The sequence below is a fragment of the Natator depressus genome, chromosome 7, assembly GCF_965152275.1.
Source record: "Natator depressus isolate rNatDep1 chromosome 7, rNatDep2.hap1, whole genome shotgun sequence".
Classification (NCBI taxonomy): Eukaryota; Metazoa; Chordata; order Testudines; family Cheloniidae; genus Natator; species Natator depressus.
Genome location: NC_134240.1, coordinates 34,691,242 through 34,704,886, shown reverse-complemented (window position 1 = coordinate 34,704,886; position 13,645 = coordinate 34,691,242). Strand labels below are relative to the sequence as shown.

Here is a 13,645-nt window from a genome sequence, read left to right as displayed (position 1 = left end):
AATTTTTAATGGCCAAAATATCCATATTGTCGTGCCTAGGATAGATGCACAAATCCATATTTAGACACCTAAATAAGAGACTTGAATTTCAGAGGTGCTGGATACCTATAACTCCCAATGAAATTTAATGGCAGTCCAGTCATGTTAAGCACCTACCTCTGAAAATCTTGCCACCACTTTAAGAGGCCTAACTTTAGGTGCCAAGTTTGAAAATGTTAGCCTATGATGTTCTTTTCCCTTTATGTAGGCAAATCAACATCAAAAACACAAACAAAGTCACTGACCCACACACCCAACTACACAGGGAAATTCCAAAAACAAGTACAAAGAAAAACATATTTCAACATAACCAAGATCAAGATAACAGAAATTATACAGAAAAAGCCTCTACCATCCATGGGACAGAGTTCAGGTTGCCGTGTTGTGATGTAATGTAATGTGCATTTCTTTATCTTGACCACAATAATATGTTTATGGTTTTTAGTATGTGAGTAGGGTAAGATTTACAATGCTCTTAAACATTCCATTTCTTTGCTTTCAGTGTTTAGGTTTTGTAAGCGATGTGATAAGTAAATACACTGTTGTCTCTAAACAAGCGTAAAACAAAGTGTTTTGGTTTTGGAATATTAATGGGACACCGACAACTCTTAGAGGGCCTAATCTAAAGCACATTGAAGTCATAGGGCATCTTTCCATAGACTTCAGTGGGAACTGGATCAGACCTATAGAGCAGTGGACTATATAATGTCTAAAATAATCCTTCATTTCTCCTGGGGTACTTGTGATGGGGTGTCCAGGGATTTGAAGGGGTTAAAGTGGCCAGGTAGACCAATTAACTCCACATGCTGCACCTGGAGCGAGAGCCAGGGAGCAGGGAATTGATGGTGAACAGAAATAAATGGGGCCTAAACCCCAGGAGCTGAGAACAGAAAGGGTGCCTGGGGAAAAGGGCAGTCACTCCCTTGGAAGAGAGAGGAAGAAGTTGGTTTGGAGCTGGTACTCTCAGAGAAGGGGGGAACAAGGAAGAGTAGGAAGCAGTCCAGGGAAGGAGCAGTGAGGGCTGAGAGGGTAGAGCCCAGAACTGCTGAGCTGAGGGTCCCTGGATTGGAACCCAGAGTACAGGGCAGGCCCAGGTTCCCCTACCAGCCACTGGGTAAATGGCATCATCAGGGCAGCGCAGGAGAAGACTGCCTGGGACTATTTCTATAGAAGGACTTTAGGTAACTCCAGAAGGGAGAATAATGAAGAGGATGCTGCAGTTCCTGGAGTGAGGCAGGTCCGCAGGGTGAGAGGACAACAGGAGAGGCACCCCCTGAAGAGGGCGCACAACTGACAGCGCTAATCCCCAGGATGGCCAGCAGGAGGTGCCGCTGTGGTGAGTGGACCCCGTGACAGTCGTGGATCTCAGTGGTCTCTAAATGACATATGCTGCCAACTATCCAAAGAGCAAACATGGATTAACTTTGGAAACATCTCCCATGTTCCTTGAAAAGTTTGTGACACAGCCAGTGACTTTGTATTATTTAAGCAAATTAATCATTATAGTGATCCTCTGATTGTTTCTGTTACGAAAAATTCATGATATTAAATGTGGAACTTGAGAGGGGTTTTATTATTTATTAACAGGACATGGCCCTTTCTTACCTATCATTGTCAGCACTAGTAATCACCCACATGAAATGCCTGTTTTGCTCATAATGCCAGAATCCTCTAAAATTGTGACTGCAGGTAAGTGATAGCATTTATCATTCCCTAATCTTCAGTGTAAATCAGGAATTCAATTTTCAACCACATAAGATATAAGAGGGAGTTGAAAGCCAAAATACAAGTAGGACCATGTATCACAACTTCTGATGAGTTGAAAGTGGAGGACAAGTGGAATGAAAATTCATTCTTGTGGATTACAGCTCTTGTGCAGTCTGATTCCTTCTCATAATTTAGAATAACATTAATGTTCCCTTTATCTTTACTCTGGGCTGTTGAGAAGATGCAGAGCTTGTCTGTCAAGTTTAGTCTTGTTTTAAGACTATTATCTAAAAGCAGTAGGAAAGCCATAAAATAGATCTTTGATCCCTTCAAATACAAACAAAATACTATGAGAGAGCCCAGGACCTGTAATTTTTTTTTCACACCTAGGAAATTGCCCTGCATAGGCCTGTCAGGTGTAGTGCAAACATTCATGCCGGCTGCGGGGGGGGAGCGTTAAGAGAGGAAAATGGAGGGTGGAGATTCCAAATTGTTCCTCATTTCCCTTACTTTGTTCCCATTGAAATGAATGGAAGTTTCACCATTGACTTCACTGGGAGCAGCGTTCATTCAATGCTGGGCCCTCCTGAAAATCCTACCTTACAAACTGCATGTCAAAGAAGTTGTAGGTGGGCTTGCCAGAAACAACTTGCTGTGTCTAATGCCTCTTCAGGAGATTGCCTGGAACTATGACGTCAGAGCATCGTTATAGTGATGGTTTGTACAGGCCCCATGCAGTGGTCATCAAGGAGAAGGTAAATACACTCTACCTGAGCAGAATGTCTACAATAGTGCAGGGATTGCAGGGGTGGGATATGTCCAGGTCTCACTAAAACAAGCTGCTCTGTCAGGAAAGGACTCTAAATTGGGCTGACTCATGCTCTTCCTCTGCGTTTGGCTGGACCTAGGAACCACATCAACTGGGAAGTTGGAAGCAGCTTGCTGGGAGCAGCCTTGTTGCCTTTGTTTATACCCATAAACATTTGGATGAGCCCCGTAAGTCCCCAATTTTTTTGGTTTGTTCTTCTCCTGGCTTCAACCAAGCTGACTTGTCACACTGTTAAATCATTGAGCAAGCCAATGTGTGGGATATTTGGATGCCTAGAGGAGTATTTTCAAAATGGTACATGCCGTTTTAGCAGTAGAGCTTCCATATATTGAGATCACAGGTTTGAGTGAAACGCCGCACGCTACTTTTGACAGTTTATCGTGTAAGATATTTTCATTTGTGTTTTTGGTGAGTTTCCTTTGAGATTCCCTTTATTTCTTCAGCTCTATGCATCCCTATCCCCTCTATGTCCTCACTCACCCTGCCCCACACTTTTGGACTCCAGTATTGCAATAACCTCCTCTGGCCAGAAGGACTAAATACAGCTCCTAGTGGAACCTGTCAACATCTCTCCAGCTACCATCCAGAAGGGAAAAAATGACCAACGTAAAAAGCATTCCCTCTTCATAAAGGAATGAACACATACTAGGCTTTATCCTGATCTCACATCATTGCACGTTAGGAGCAAATCCACTGAAGGCAATGAAGTTAAACCAGTGACGTAGTCTGTTTGTCTCCACAAGGCTCCCAGCCTCCATTCCTCAGGGGCCTAGGACCCAAACTCTGATCCTTTGTTTTATAGTACAATACAATGACAGACTCCCAGGCTTAAGGCCAATCCTACTTCTTTGTAGTCCGTGGGAATTTGGCCATTGTCTTCAGTGGGACAGGATTTGGCTGTTAATACTTCAGCGTTGTACATGACAGCTTTACCATTCATTGTAGAAGCAAACAGACAAAGAAAAGAAAAAAGATTGGACCAGTTCAGTACAACATACAGGCACTTTTGGGATTTCTGTGACTAAGTGGCTTTCCACACGCCGAAGCCAGACATATTGGTGTTTCTACATGTTACATCCCCTTTTGAAATGGTATAGTGCCACAGCCAGTTCTCCTGGATATATTTGCCTCTCCAAATGTTCCTGACACCCAGTGACATGAGCAACTGAACAGAAGGTGGAGAATCAACTCCTGAGAGACTATTTACAACTTTAAACTATTTTCACTCAGGAATAACTAGCAATTGTGGTTATTCCATTCATATTTACTGCCTAACTGTAATGGGGAAAGTGGATTATCAGCTTTACATTTAAAGGGCATGCAAAAAGTTAAACACTGGACGTTTCTAAAAGCAAAGATCAGTAGGTTTTTGAAGCAAAGTTAGAAAATAACTAGTGTAACTTTTTAAAGGGCATTATTAGGAAGTTCTGAGCTTCAAGAAACATATGGCTCTGCTGCCAATACTTTTGGTATCAGTGATCAAGTGATATTATGGTAACAGAGCAGCCTCACCCAGGTTTTAATTATTCCACTATAAGTTGGTCTCTTCAACTCTCTGGAGTCTACCTTAATTTTCAGCAGCTCCAGACACAGTGGAGCATTTATCCTGATGTATAACCCATTTAAGACACTCCTGCTAGTGTGACTGTTGGGATATTTGAATACAAAAGTACATACATTTGGTTACTGTACGTTAGTCAGTTGGTCTCTGTTCAAAGCTCTCTAAGAGCCAGATTGTGGCAGGCTCTTTTCCCAGTACAAGGGGCATTCTCCCCGTGCTCACTCCTCGTGCTGTCATGGCGCTGTGGCTGCTCCCTGCTAGCACTCTTGTGACACAGCCATCTCTGAGGTGGGGAGGGCAGGCATGGCCTTAGCTCCATCTCTGTTCCACAGTGGCTAGCTCAGGGAGGGCTTTGCACCTTGCTAAAGGATAGTACAATGACTGTGCTCTCCAAGAGACACTATAAATACATAACAAAGCTGCAACACAAATGATGGTGAGTGGCAATCTGTTCAAGGGATTGCCACAGGCTTGATTTCTCCTGGGGTTCCACCCATGCAAGTGTCACCCATGCCTGCTTGGTATGGTGCTCTGTTCCACTCTAGGGGCACCCAGACAATCTAGAGATTGATGAGTCTACTACCGAGACAGACTGAGCTTCAGAGGTCCTTTGATGTAGCCACATGGCTTTTAGCTCATACATCAAAGGCTAGCTACATACACTGAGCTTCAGAGGTCCTAGGTTGTGTAATGCTGGCATCTGTCAGCGTTACACAAGCTGGCGGAGCCCAAGAAGTAGGTCCCTCATCGCAGAAAATCTGACTAGACAAGAGGTTGTAGCTGTGCAAGACAATCCACAAATGCGTTCTTCCGGAGGGCCTGGAGCCAGCCAGCATAAATCCTTGACAGTTTTCACACGTGGAGCACCTATGGCACCCAGATTGTACTTTAAAACTGCCCTCCCCTGGCTGGACCCCTTGGAAGGACAGCAATGGAGGTATCCTCCCTCAGGTGCAGCTGCTCCCATTTGATCAAGGTGTTGCCAACTGCATTCCATCCCTATTCCACACCAGCAAGGGTGAATCAAGCCTCAAGCATGCACAGGCAGGGGGTGGGGTACAGTGGTAGAACTCTTGGTAGCTTTTACAATGCCTGACTGCATTTTGTCTGGCTCCAGGCAATGTTGTTAGTTCCTTTAAAGCTCATGCATCAATTTGAAATTTTAAAATATTTACCTGGCCTTTAATTTCACACATTTTTTCAAGCTATTGCTTACTGTTGTTTTAAGTGTCAATAGTGTGCAGGGTGCTATATTTAAAAAATAGTTCCCACCCCCAAGAGCTTACACTGTTATTTCATGTTCATGTTACCATGTTTGTCAACATGCATGGACTGAAGTCAAACATGTTCAGATTGAATTGAGTGAGAACTGCTGTCAACTGCAGATTTGCAGTTAACTTCTTTGACCTCACTGTGGGGGTCTGGTGATCCCAGTGCTGATACTAGCACCAAAAGAGGGTGGGGAAAGTTACAAGGCAGCATGTCTGAGGAGTCAAAACCTATTTCTGAGGTTAAACTCTTTGCTAGGCAATAAAAGAGACATGGACAGGAAAGGGGACTAGAATATCATGTTACGCATCACACAATAGTTTTGTGGGAATCCTATGGCACTGTTTCATCTCAACTTCCTCTTCCCAAAAAATAGGACAGTAAATATTACAGTAGATTAATTCTCAGAGTTACTGGATCAATTTGGGCTGCACCCCTTGTAATTTCTCACAGCCTGGCTTGATAGTTACAGTAATCCTCTGTTATGCTCACTCTGAACCTCGTCTACAATGCATATTTAAACTCAAGAGCCCAAAAAGAATTGGAGCACTACCAATTCATGATAGAATTACAAGTTAGCACACCTATGTGTGTCTGCAAAGAGAAACATCAAATAAAAATCCACCTTGATGTGCCCTTGGATTGCAAAAGCCTTCTAATGTAGCCTGTGTCATGATTTATAACAATGACTCATAATGTGGCGTTATATTTAATATGATGTAACTCTGATGCAAGATGTCATTCACAGAACTGCAATGTCAGAGAGAGAGGGAGAGAGAGAGCAATTTGATAATGTCCTTGCCTCTGACTCAGAATGAAAATCTTTCAGTCAAATCACCAAAATCTCTAGGCCCTTTCATACGTACTTTGCTATTTTAGCAGTTATACTGGTAGAAATGTAATTTTTTCCCCCTGGACCAGAACTACCCTTCAGCAGTGGGAGTTACCTGCAATAATTCAAGTACCTCTGTATGTGGTAAGTCTAATTTGCTAACTGAGATTCAGTTCCACAGTTGTTCCTTGTATGGGATTCCCATGCAGTTAGTGGAAATTCTAAGAGCAGGTCAGTAGTAGAATCATGCCTACAAATTAATAGGAGATTTATCTCCATTTTCTGACACAGCTGTTATGAATTCTCCTACAATTCTCCCTATGTTGCTTGCTTCTCACTGTGGTAAATCAGCATTTCAGGACATACTAATTCACTGAAGCAAGGGACACCTGATGTGACATGTCTCAGATATGGGAGAGAACTACAGGAGCCCTCTTAACAGAGACAGACATGCCAGACAAATGAACTACGGCTTCTAACATTGATTGGGACATTTTTCAGGGTGCATGCAAAAATCACTTCCAGGACTGTAATTTGTAATTTCCATCTTGGGTAGATGTTCATGTGCTAACTTTGATTGAGCTAGTGCACTAAAAATAGCAGTGTATCCCGGGCGGTGCCATGGGCTAGCTATGCAAGTACTTAATGAGGAGGGCCTGGAGGGGATTTTACTTGGGTGGCTAACCGGCACCACTGCAGCTATGCTGCTATGTTTAGTGCTACCTCAATCAAAGTGAGCATGTGGATGTCTACCCAAGCTGGGAATTATACCTCCAGCTGCAGTACAGATGTACCCTAAAAAGAGTTTCTGGGAACTCCAGCGCTGCACCACAGGAGCAACTATTGAAGAAATTGGGAGAACTTCTGCTTGCACAGGTCAGACGGAAACGCAGAGATACAGATGAAAACTGTTTATCCCTTGACCCAAGCAGATAAACCTTTGTAGATACCGTACATACATGAGACCAGTTGCTGACAAGCATTGTCAGTACTGGGTCTATTTCCTAGCATAGATGGGGTTAGAGACCAGGAACACATTGTACAAATTAATTCTACATGAGGGCACTCATTATATTATCCTTGACCTGAATGTTACTGCTTTATAGGCATCAGAGTTCATTGGCTATTACACTAGTGAGACACTGTCAGGAGAAGAACAGGAGGACTTGTGGCACCTTAGAGACTAACCAATTTATTTGAGCATAAGCTTTCATGCTCTACAGCCCACTTCATCTGATGCATGCAATGGAAAATACAGTAGGAAGATTTTATATACACAGAGAACATGAAAGAATGGGTGTTACCATACACACTGTAACAAGAGTGATCAGGTAAGGTGAGCTATTACCAGCAGGCGAGAAAAAAAACACCTTTTGTAGTGATAATCAAGATGGACCATTTCCAGCAGTTGACAAGAACATGTGAGGAATAGTAGGGGGGAAAATAAACATGGGGAAATAGTTTTACTTTCTGTAATGACACATCCACTCCCAGTCTTTATTCAAGACTAATTTAATGGTGTCCAGTTTGCAAATTAATTCCAATTCAGCAGTCTCTCGTTGCAGTCTGTTTTTGAAGATTTTTGGTGAAGAATTGCCACTTTTAGGTCTGTAATCGAGTGACCAGAGAGACTGAAGTGTTCTCCAGTTGGTTTTTGAATGTTATAATTCTTGACATCTGATTTGTGTCCATTTATTCTTTTACGTAGAGACTGTCCAGCTTGGCCAATGTACATGGCAGAGGGGCATTGCTGGCACATGATGGCATATATCACTTTGGTAGATGTGCAGGTGAACGAGCCTCTGATAGTGTGGCTGATGTGATTAGGCCCTATGATGGTATCCCCTGAATAGATATGTGGACACAGTTGGCAACGGGCTTTGTTGCAAGGATAGGTTCCTGGGTTAGTGTTTTTGTTGTGTGGTGTGTGGTTGCTGGTGAGTATTTGCTTCAGGTTGGGGGGCTGTCTGTAAGCAAGGCCTGGCCTGTCTCCCAAGATCTGTGAGAGTGATGGGTTGTCCTCCAGGATAGGATGTAGATCCTTGATGATGCGCTGGAGAGGTTTTAGTTGGGGGCTGAAGGTGACAGCTAGTGGCGTTCTATTATTTTCTTTGTTGGGCCTGTCCTGTAGTAGGTGACTTCTGGGTACTCTTCTGGGCATGTCAATCTGTCACTACAAAAGGTTTTTTTTTTCTCTCCTGCTGGTAATAGCTCACCTTACCTGATCACTCTTGTTACAGTGTGTATGGTAACACCCATTGTTTCATGTTGTCTGTGTATATAAAATCTCCCCACTGTATTTTCTACTGTATGCATCCGATGATGTGAGCTGTAGCCCACGAAAGCTTATGCTCAAATAAATTTGTTAGTCTCTGAGGTGCCAAAAGTACTCCTGTTCTTTTTGCGGATACGGACTAACACGGCTGCTACTCTGAAACTTGTCAGGAGAAGGAGGCTGAGATTAAAATCAGAATAAACTAAAAAATGCATGGCAAAAATCAACACCTATACCTGAAGTACCTACCGATACCTACTAACGTTCTTCCCTTGTTACTCTTCTTACTTAATCAGTCTCAAACACCCTTGCTGAAACCCAGCTGATAACTCTCTTATCCTGTCTGCACTAGCAGTTAAACTATAGGCTGTTCCAGAGAACCAATTGCTGACAACTGTAGTCAGCAGTAGGTAAGTCTCCTAGAGTAGACCAGGTTATTCCTAATATTTGGAATCTCTTGGAAAAAGAGCCCCAAAAATATACGTATCTCAGATATTCCTCGAGTGCTGCCTGTTGACACACAACATGCCAATCTCTTGTGTGTCCAATTTCAGCATTTAAAGTCAGCAATCTCTCCCACGTTGATGTAAGCCCTCAATCAGTGCTTGCTGTAGAATGGAACAGGTGATGAAAACATTGTGATCCCTCACAGGTATATGGGAGCAAAGCCTGATCTCTGTACTAAACACAGTCATTCGTTCTTCATTCTCTACTGGTTTGTGGACATGCCATAACACCTTCCCAGGCTTGTGTTGGTCTCGCACCCCACTGGATCGTTAAAGATCTCAAATAAGATCAGTAGTTCGGCACTGTGAGGGTTTCAGTAACAGGCATATAAATATCTCCATATCAGAATAGTTTCTGAGCCTGCTGGAGACCTGGCAGTTAGCCAAAGATAGCACACACCACAGCTCTTCCAGATAGTAACACAAACACAGTGAAACTTCCCAGGCTCCAGTTTTTTAGGACACACAAATTTGTGCACACAAATTAGCCATAAAGTCATTGTGATTGTGTGCACATTGGTGCTAAAAGCAAAGGACCAGGAAGAACATATTGTGCTGCCTGTCTCAGAGGCACAGCACAAAGCTCACAGTCTAGCAAGACAAGAGGCCAATGGGCCTCTGCCTTGGCTGGCTCCAGGACTTCTACAACCCCTGTGCTCTGCCACAGAAACATACGTACGGCTATAGTGGGGCCCAAAATCACCTCCTAGCACCCTGATGTCTAATACATTTTTGTCTATATAATTCTGAAAACCTGGGCCCTGTAACTATAATATGTAAAGTTTGGGATGCTTTGCCCCATCCTTCAGCTGTGCACTAGTGATGCTTTCCTAAAACAATCCCCAGTGCCAAACAAGCTTACAGCCAGCCAGATTTCAGTAAGCCATTTTAAGCTTCTTCTCTTTCTGCCAGCCCTGAGCTGTACCAGTTAGGTGGAAATGAGCCTCTCCATGAACCAGCTCTTGCAAGCGACAACAAAAAAGGTGGGAATCCACATATAATGGTCCAATTTCCTCTGTTATCGTTGACTTCAGTGGAGTTACACTGGTGTAACAGAATAAATGTGACCCTACGTGTTAAACAAGATGGTGGAATACAAACAGATATGCTAACTCATCTGCTGTAAGGAGCCGAGCAGCCAAGAGGCTGATTCTCAGAGCACTGGAGCCTAGCGCAGGGACTGTTAGAATCAAGCTCTTTGAACAGTTAGTCTATATGAGATAAGTTCAGGAGACATTAATATTTCTGTTGTGATAACAACTTAGTGTTCTGAGAGATCATCTCTGCACTGGAGTGCCAGACCCAGGCATTTGGAACACTGAAAAAAGAAATTGTTAACATAACCTCTCTAGCTTTCAGCGGGAATAAACCTGAGGAAGGCTATGCTGTTGTTTGTGACAGAAGCCGTCGTTCTTTTTCAAGTCCCAAATGCTGTGGTCTTGTGATCTCTCAGAGCCCTAATTATTGTTACTGCAACAGAAATATTAGTGTCTTCAAGCCACTTTCCACTTCAAGCTACTCAAATCCAGCGCTGAATCACACCAAGACAAAGACAAAGCCACCACTTATGGGCTGCCTGAAAAATTCCATTGAAATGCCAACAGTGGAGAAAGTGAAATAAAGAGCTAAGAAAGCATGGGAATTATTTTAACTCAAGGGGCTGGAGCAAGGGCCAAGATGGGGCTGTAGGACAGTGAATTACTATGTTCAAGAGCCCTTCTACTCTGGAAGGGAACTGTGTATCAATAACAGAACTGTTTGCTGAGTTTCATTCAGTTACACTGTGCAAACCCAGCAAAGGCCATGGGGCTGCACAGGAGTCACTGAGGCCATTATTTGGTGAACCATTCTGTTGATGATGCACCTGAAGGAACAGACTCCAGCTCACTGTCCTTAGCTCTCTTGCTCTGTAATACTTAACAGTATTTAAAAGGCGGTAAAAAAATCACTGACCACTAAAGTCAGCAGACAGGACTCTAAACCACAGGGAGCAGATCTGTTCAATAAGAAGGTGTTTTTACACAGTTGCTTTTCAGAGTAGGACCACACTCGCACATAGTAATTTAATGTCCTATGGGCCAGAGATCCTGGCCTCTTTGTGCCACTGGCCAGTGTAAAGACCCACGTTGGGCAATTTCTAGCTATCACAAGTTAGAGTGCTCCGAGGCTGCTCTCATGTACTCTGGGGATCAACCCAGCTCACGAGGATCTGAGGAGGACACTGGTGGCCCTCTTCACGAGTCCTGTGCTGAGCACAGCTCTGCTACACAGGAGTGCCAAGGCCTCCATCTTTGCCACATGACAGTAGGAAATCTGAATACACTGCAATATATTGCAAAGGAAGCAAAACCAAGAGATGTCAAGATTCCCAGAATTGCTGTGTAGATTCCACATAAAATGTACATGTTTAAAGCTGCCAGGGAGACAAGAGTTCAAACACTGTTTCTGCATGAATGTGCTTTAAGCTGCCTGGTTCTAAGGAATTGTGGGGGAGCGCTCCATTTAAAATGATAACCCTGCCTTACGTGTGTATATATTATGTTGTGTTAAAATGAGTCAGTCTGTGGTCTCTTAGTTCCACTTCACTCAAGTTTTTTTTCCTTTAGCTGTAGTCCCCACACAAAGAGCAAGGTTTAGACAGTTGGGTTGAAAGTGATCCCTTTTCAACTGAATGATGAGAAGTTCATGTCTGAACCTGAAGAGAAGCAGATTCAGCCACACAGTAGCAGGCAAGCTTTCTATCTTAAGCACCATTTGACTTTCCAGCTAAACTGTTTGTTTGCATTTTCTGTTTTATGACTGGAAAGAGCAACATTTAGACAAATATTTGACAGATGGATCATCCAACAAGTTTGTGTAGCTTACAAAAGTGCCTATTCGGCTACTGTAAAATGGCATTAGCCTTAAAGCACATTTCATTCTGAACATTGTGTTGTAATCAGACCTCTGATTCTAGACAAGGAATTGTCATATGATGGTGGAGAGCAGAGAGATACCTACCTTACGCCCCGCCTCGTTGTTGTGCAAGTTCATGAGAGTCCTTGCGTTCTGTTTAATCTCCCTTGCATCCACAAACACTTTGGCGAATCCTATTCCATATCTGATGTCAGCAGAACAGCCTCCCCATTTCCATCCTTCGTCTTTATGGTACTGTCCCTGTTTTTCTTTATCACAACCACAGTCGCTCAGGTTTCCCTGGGTACAGGCAGCAGTGATCGCATGTGCTACTCCAGCGGCAATGATGGCATATGTGAATGCTGCTTCTCTGCTACCTGAAATTAAAACAGTGCTGTAAATATATGGGACAACATTTGTGATAGGATTATTTAGAAAAATATGTGCAAGTCAGTGCAGTGCAAATGCCATATGGTTTTAATTAGAAGTGTTGTAAACATGCAGACATAAGCAGTACTCCACCATTCAAAGTTTTGATTTTTGTTGATGTTTAGACACTCTCTGAAAAAATAGAGCTCCAGGCTGCAGTATATTTAAGCGTAGGTGTTATCCAGATAACCACATACATATTTTTCTGGGTTATCATTAGAGCTAGTTGGGTGTTTTCCAACTAAATGTTTTTTGCTGAAAAATGTCAATTCATCAGAACTGTTTGTGGAAAGTTGATAAAACTCCCAATTTGAAAAAAATTTAGATTTTTTTTTTCCAAAATTATCAAACTTTCCCACTTTAAAGGAAAAATTTCAAATTTTTGTCACCACTGCAGTGGGTAACAAAATTCTTATTTGCTTCAATAGGATTAGAATCAGGCCTTTTATAAAGAGAGGATGGATAGGAAGATGTAATCCCCTTGTTAAACATCTGCCAACTCAGCCCTGTCATATTCCAAACAACTACTGGTGATAGCTTATGATTCATGGAACAAGCAAATTTCTGTTATTCATCAGACTTCATGAGAAACATCAGTTAAGGAAGGAAATATTACAGACACTTCATTCTCAGCGGCATCTCTCTTCACATATGTGATCTATATTTTTATGTTTGTCTCTAAGTGGTTCATTCTTTTAATAAAAAATATCTACTCTCTTACCTCATGGCAAGGAAGCATAATGGAGAGAAAAAAATCAACAATCTATTAATAAGGAAACTTCTTTGCCAATTATCAGCATGAACAGTCTTTCCACTGATGGTACTGTGTGCTATGTTTACAAATGAACTAGCAATCAAAGACTTTCCTAAAAGATTTCTTGATTTGTCCTTCGTAAAAGAAACAATTTATATCAATGTTGAATTGATGGGATATTTATGCCTCTGCAGACTCTGCCGATCTATTATTGTTAGGACTAGTGGTTTGTCATGAAAATTTAAAGGAGAAGGAGAAGTCTCCAGTAGCCTCCAGTTCAAGATCCTGGTCTACAACTCCAAAACACTGAGGGTACATCTACCCTGCAATAAAAAACCCGCAGCTCCAAGTGTCAGAACCCAGGTAAATTGACTCCAGGGCGCAGGCTGCAGGGCTAAAAATAGCAGTGTAGACATTCTGGCTAAGATTGGAGCCAAGGTTTGGAGACCCTCTCTCCACACGGGATCTCAGAGCCAGAGATCCAGCCCGAGCCTGAACATTTACACTGCATTTTTAACCTCATGGCCTGATTCCCAGTCAGCTGACCCA

General features: G+C 42.7%; 1 protein-coding gene across 1 annotated transcript in view; it reads right to left on the bottom strand.

Moving 5' to 3' along the window:
- WNT7A (Wnt family member 7A) overlaps window positions 1-13,645 on the bottom strand; it is a 48,671-nt gene that overhangs the window by 18,143 nt on the left and 16,883 nt on the right. Inside the window, exon 3 of the mRNA XM_074958109.1 lies at window positions 12,019-12,290. Coding sequence (XP_074814210.1) covers window positions 12,019-12,290 — 272 coding nt within the window. The remainder of the gene's footprint in view (window positions 1-12,018; window positions 12,291-13,645) is intronic.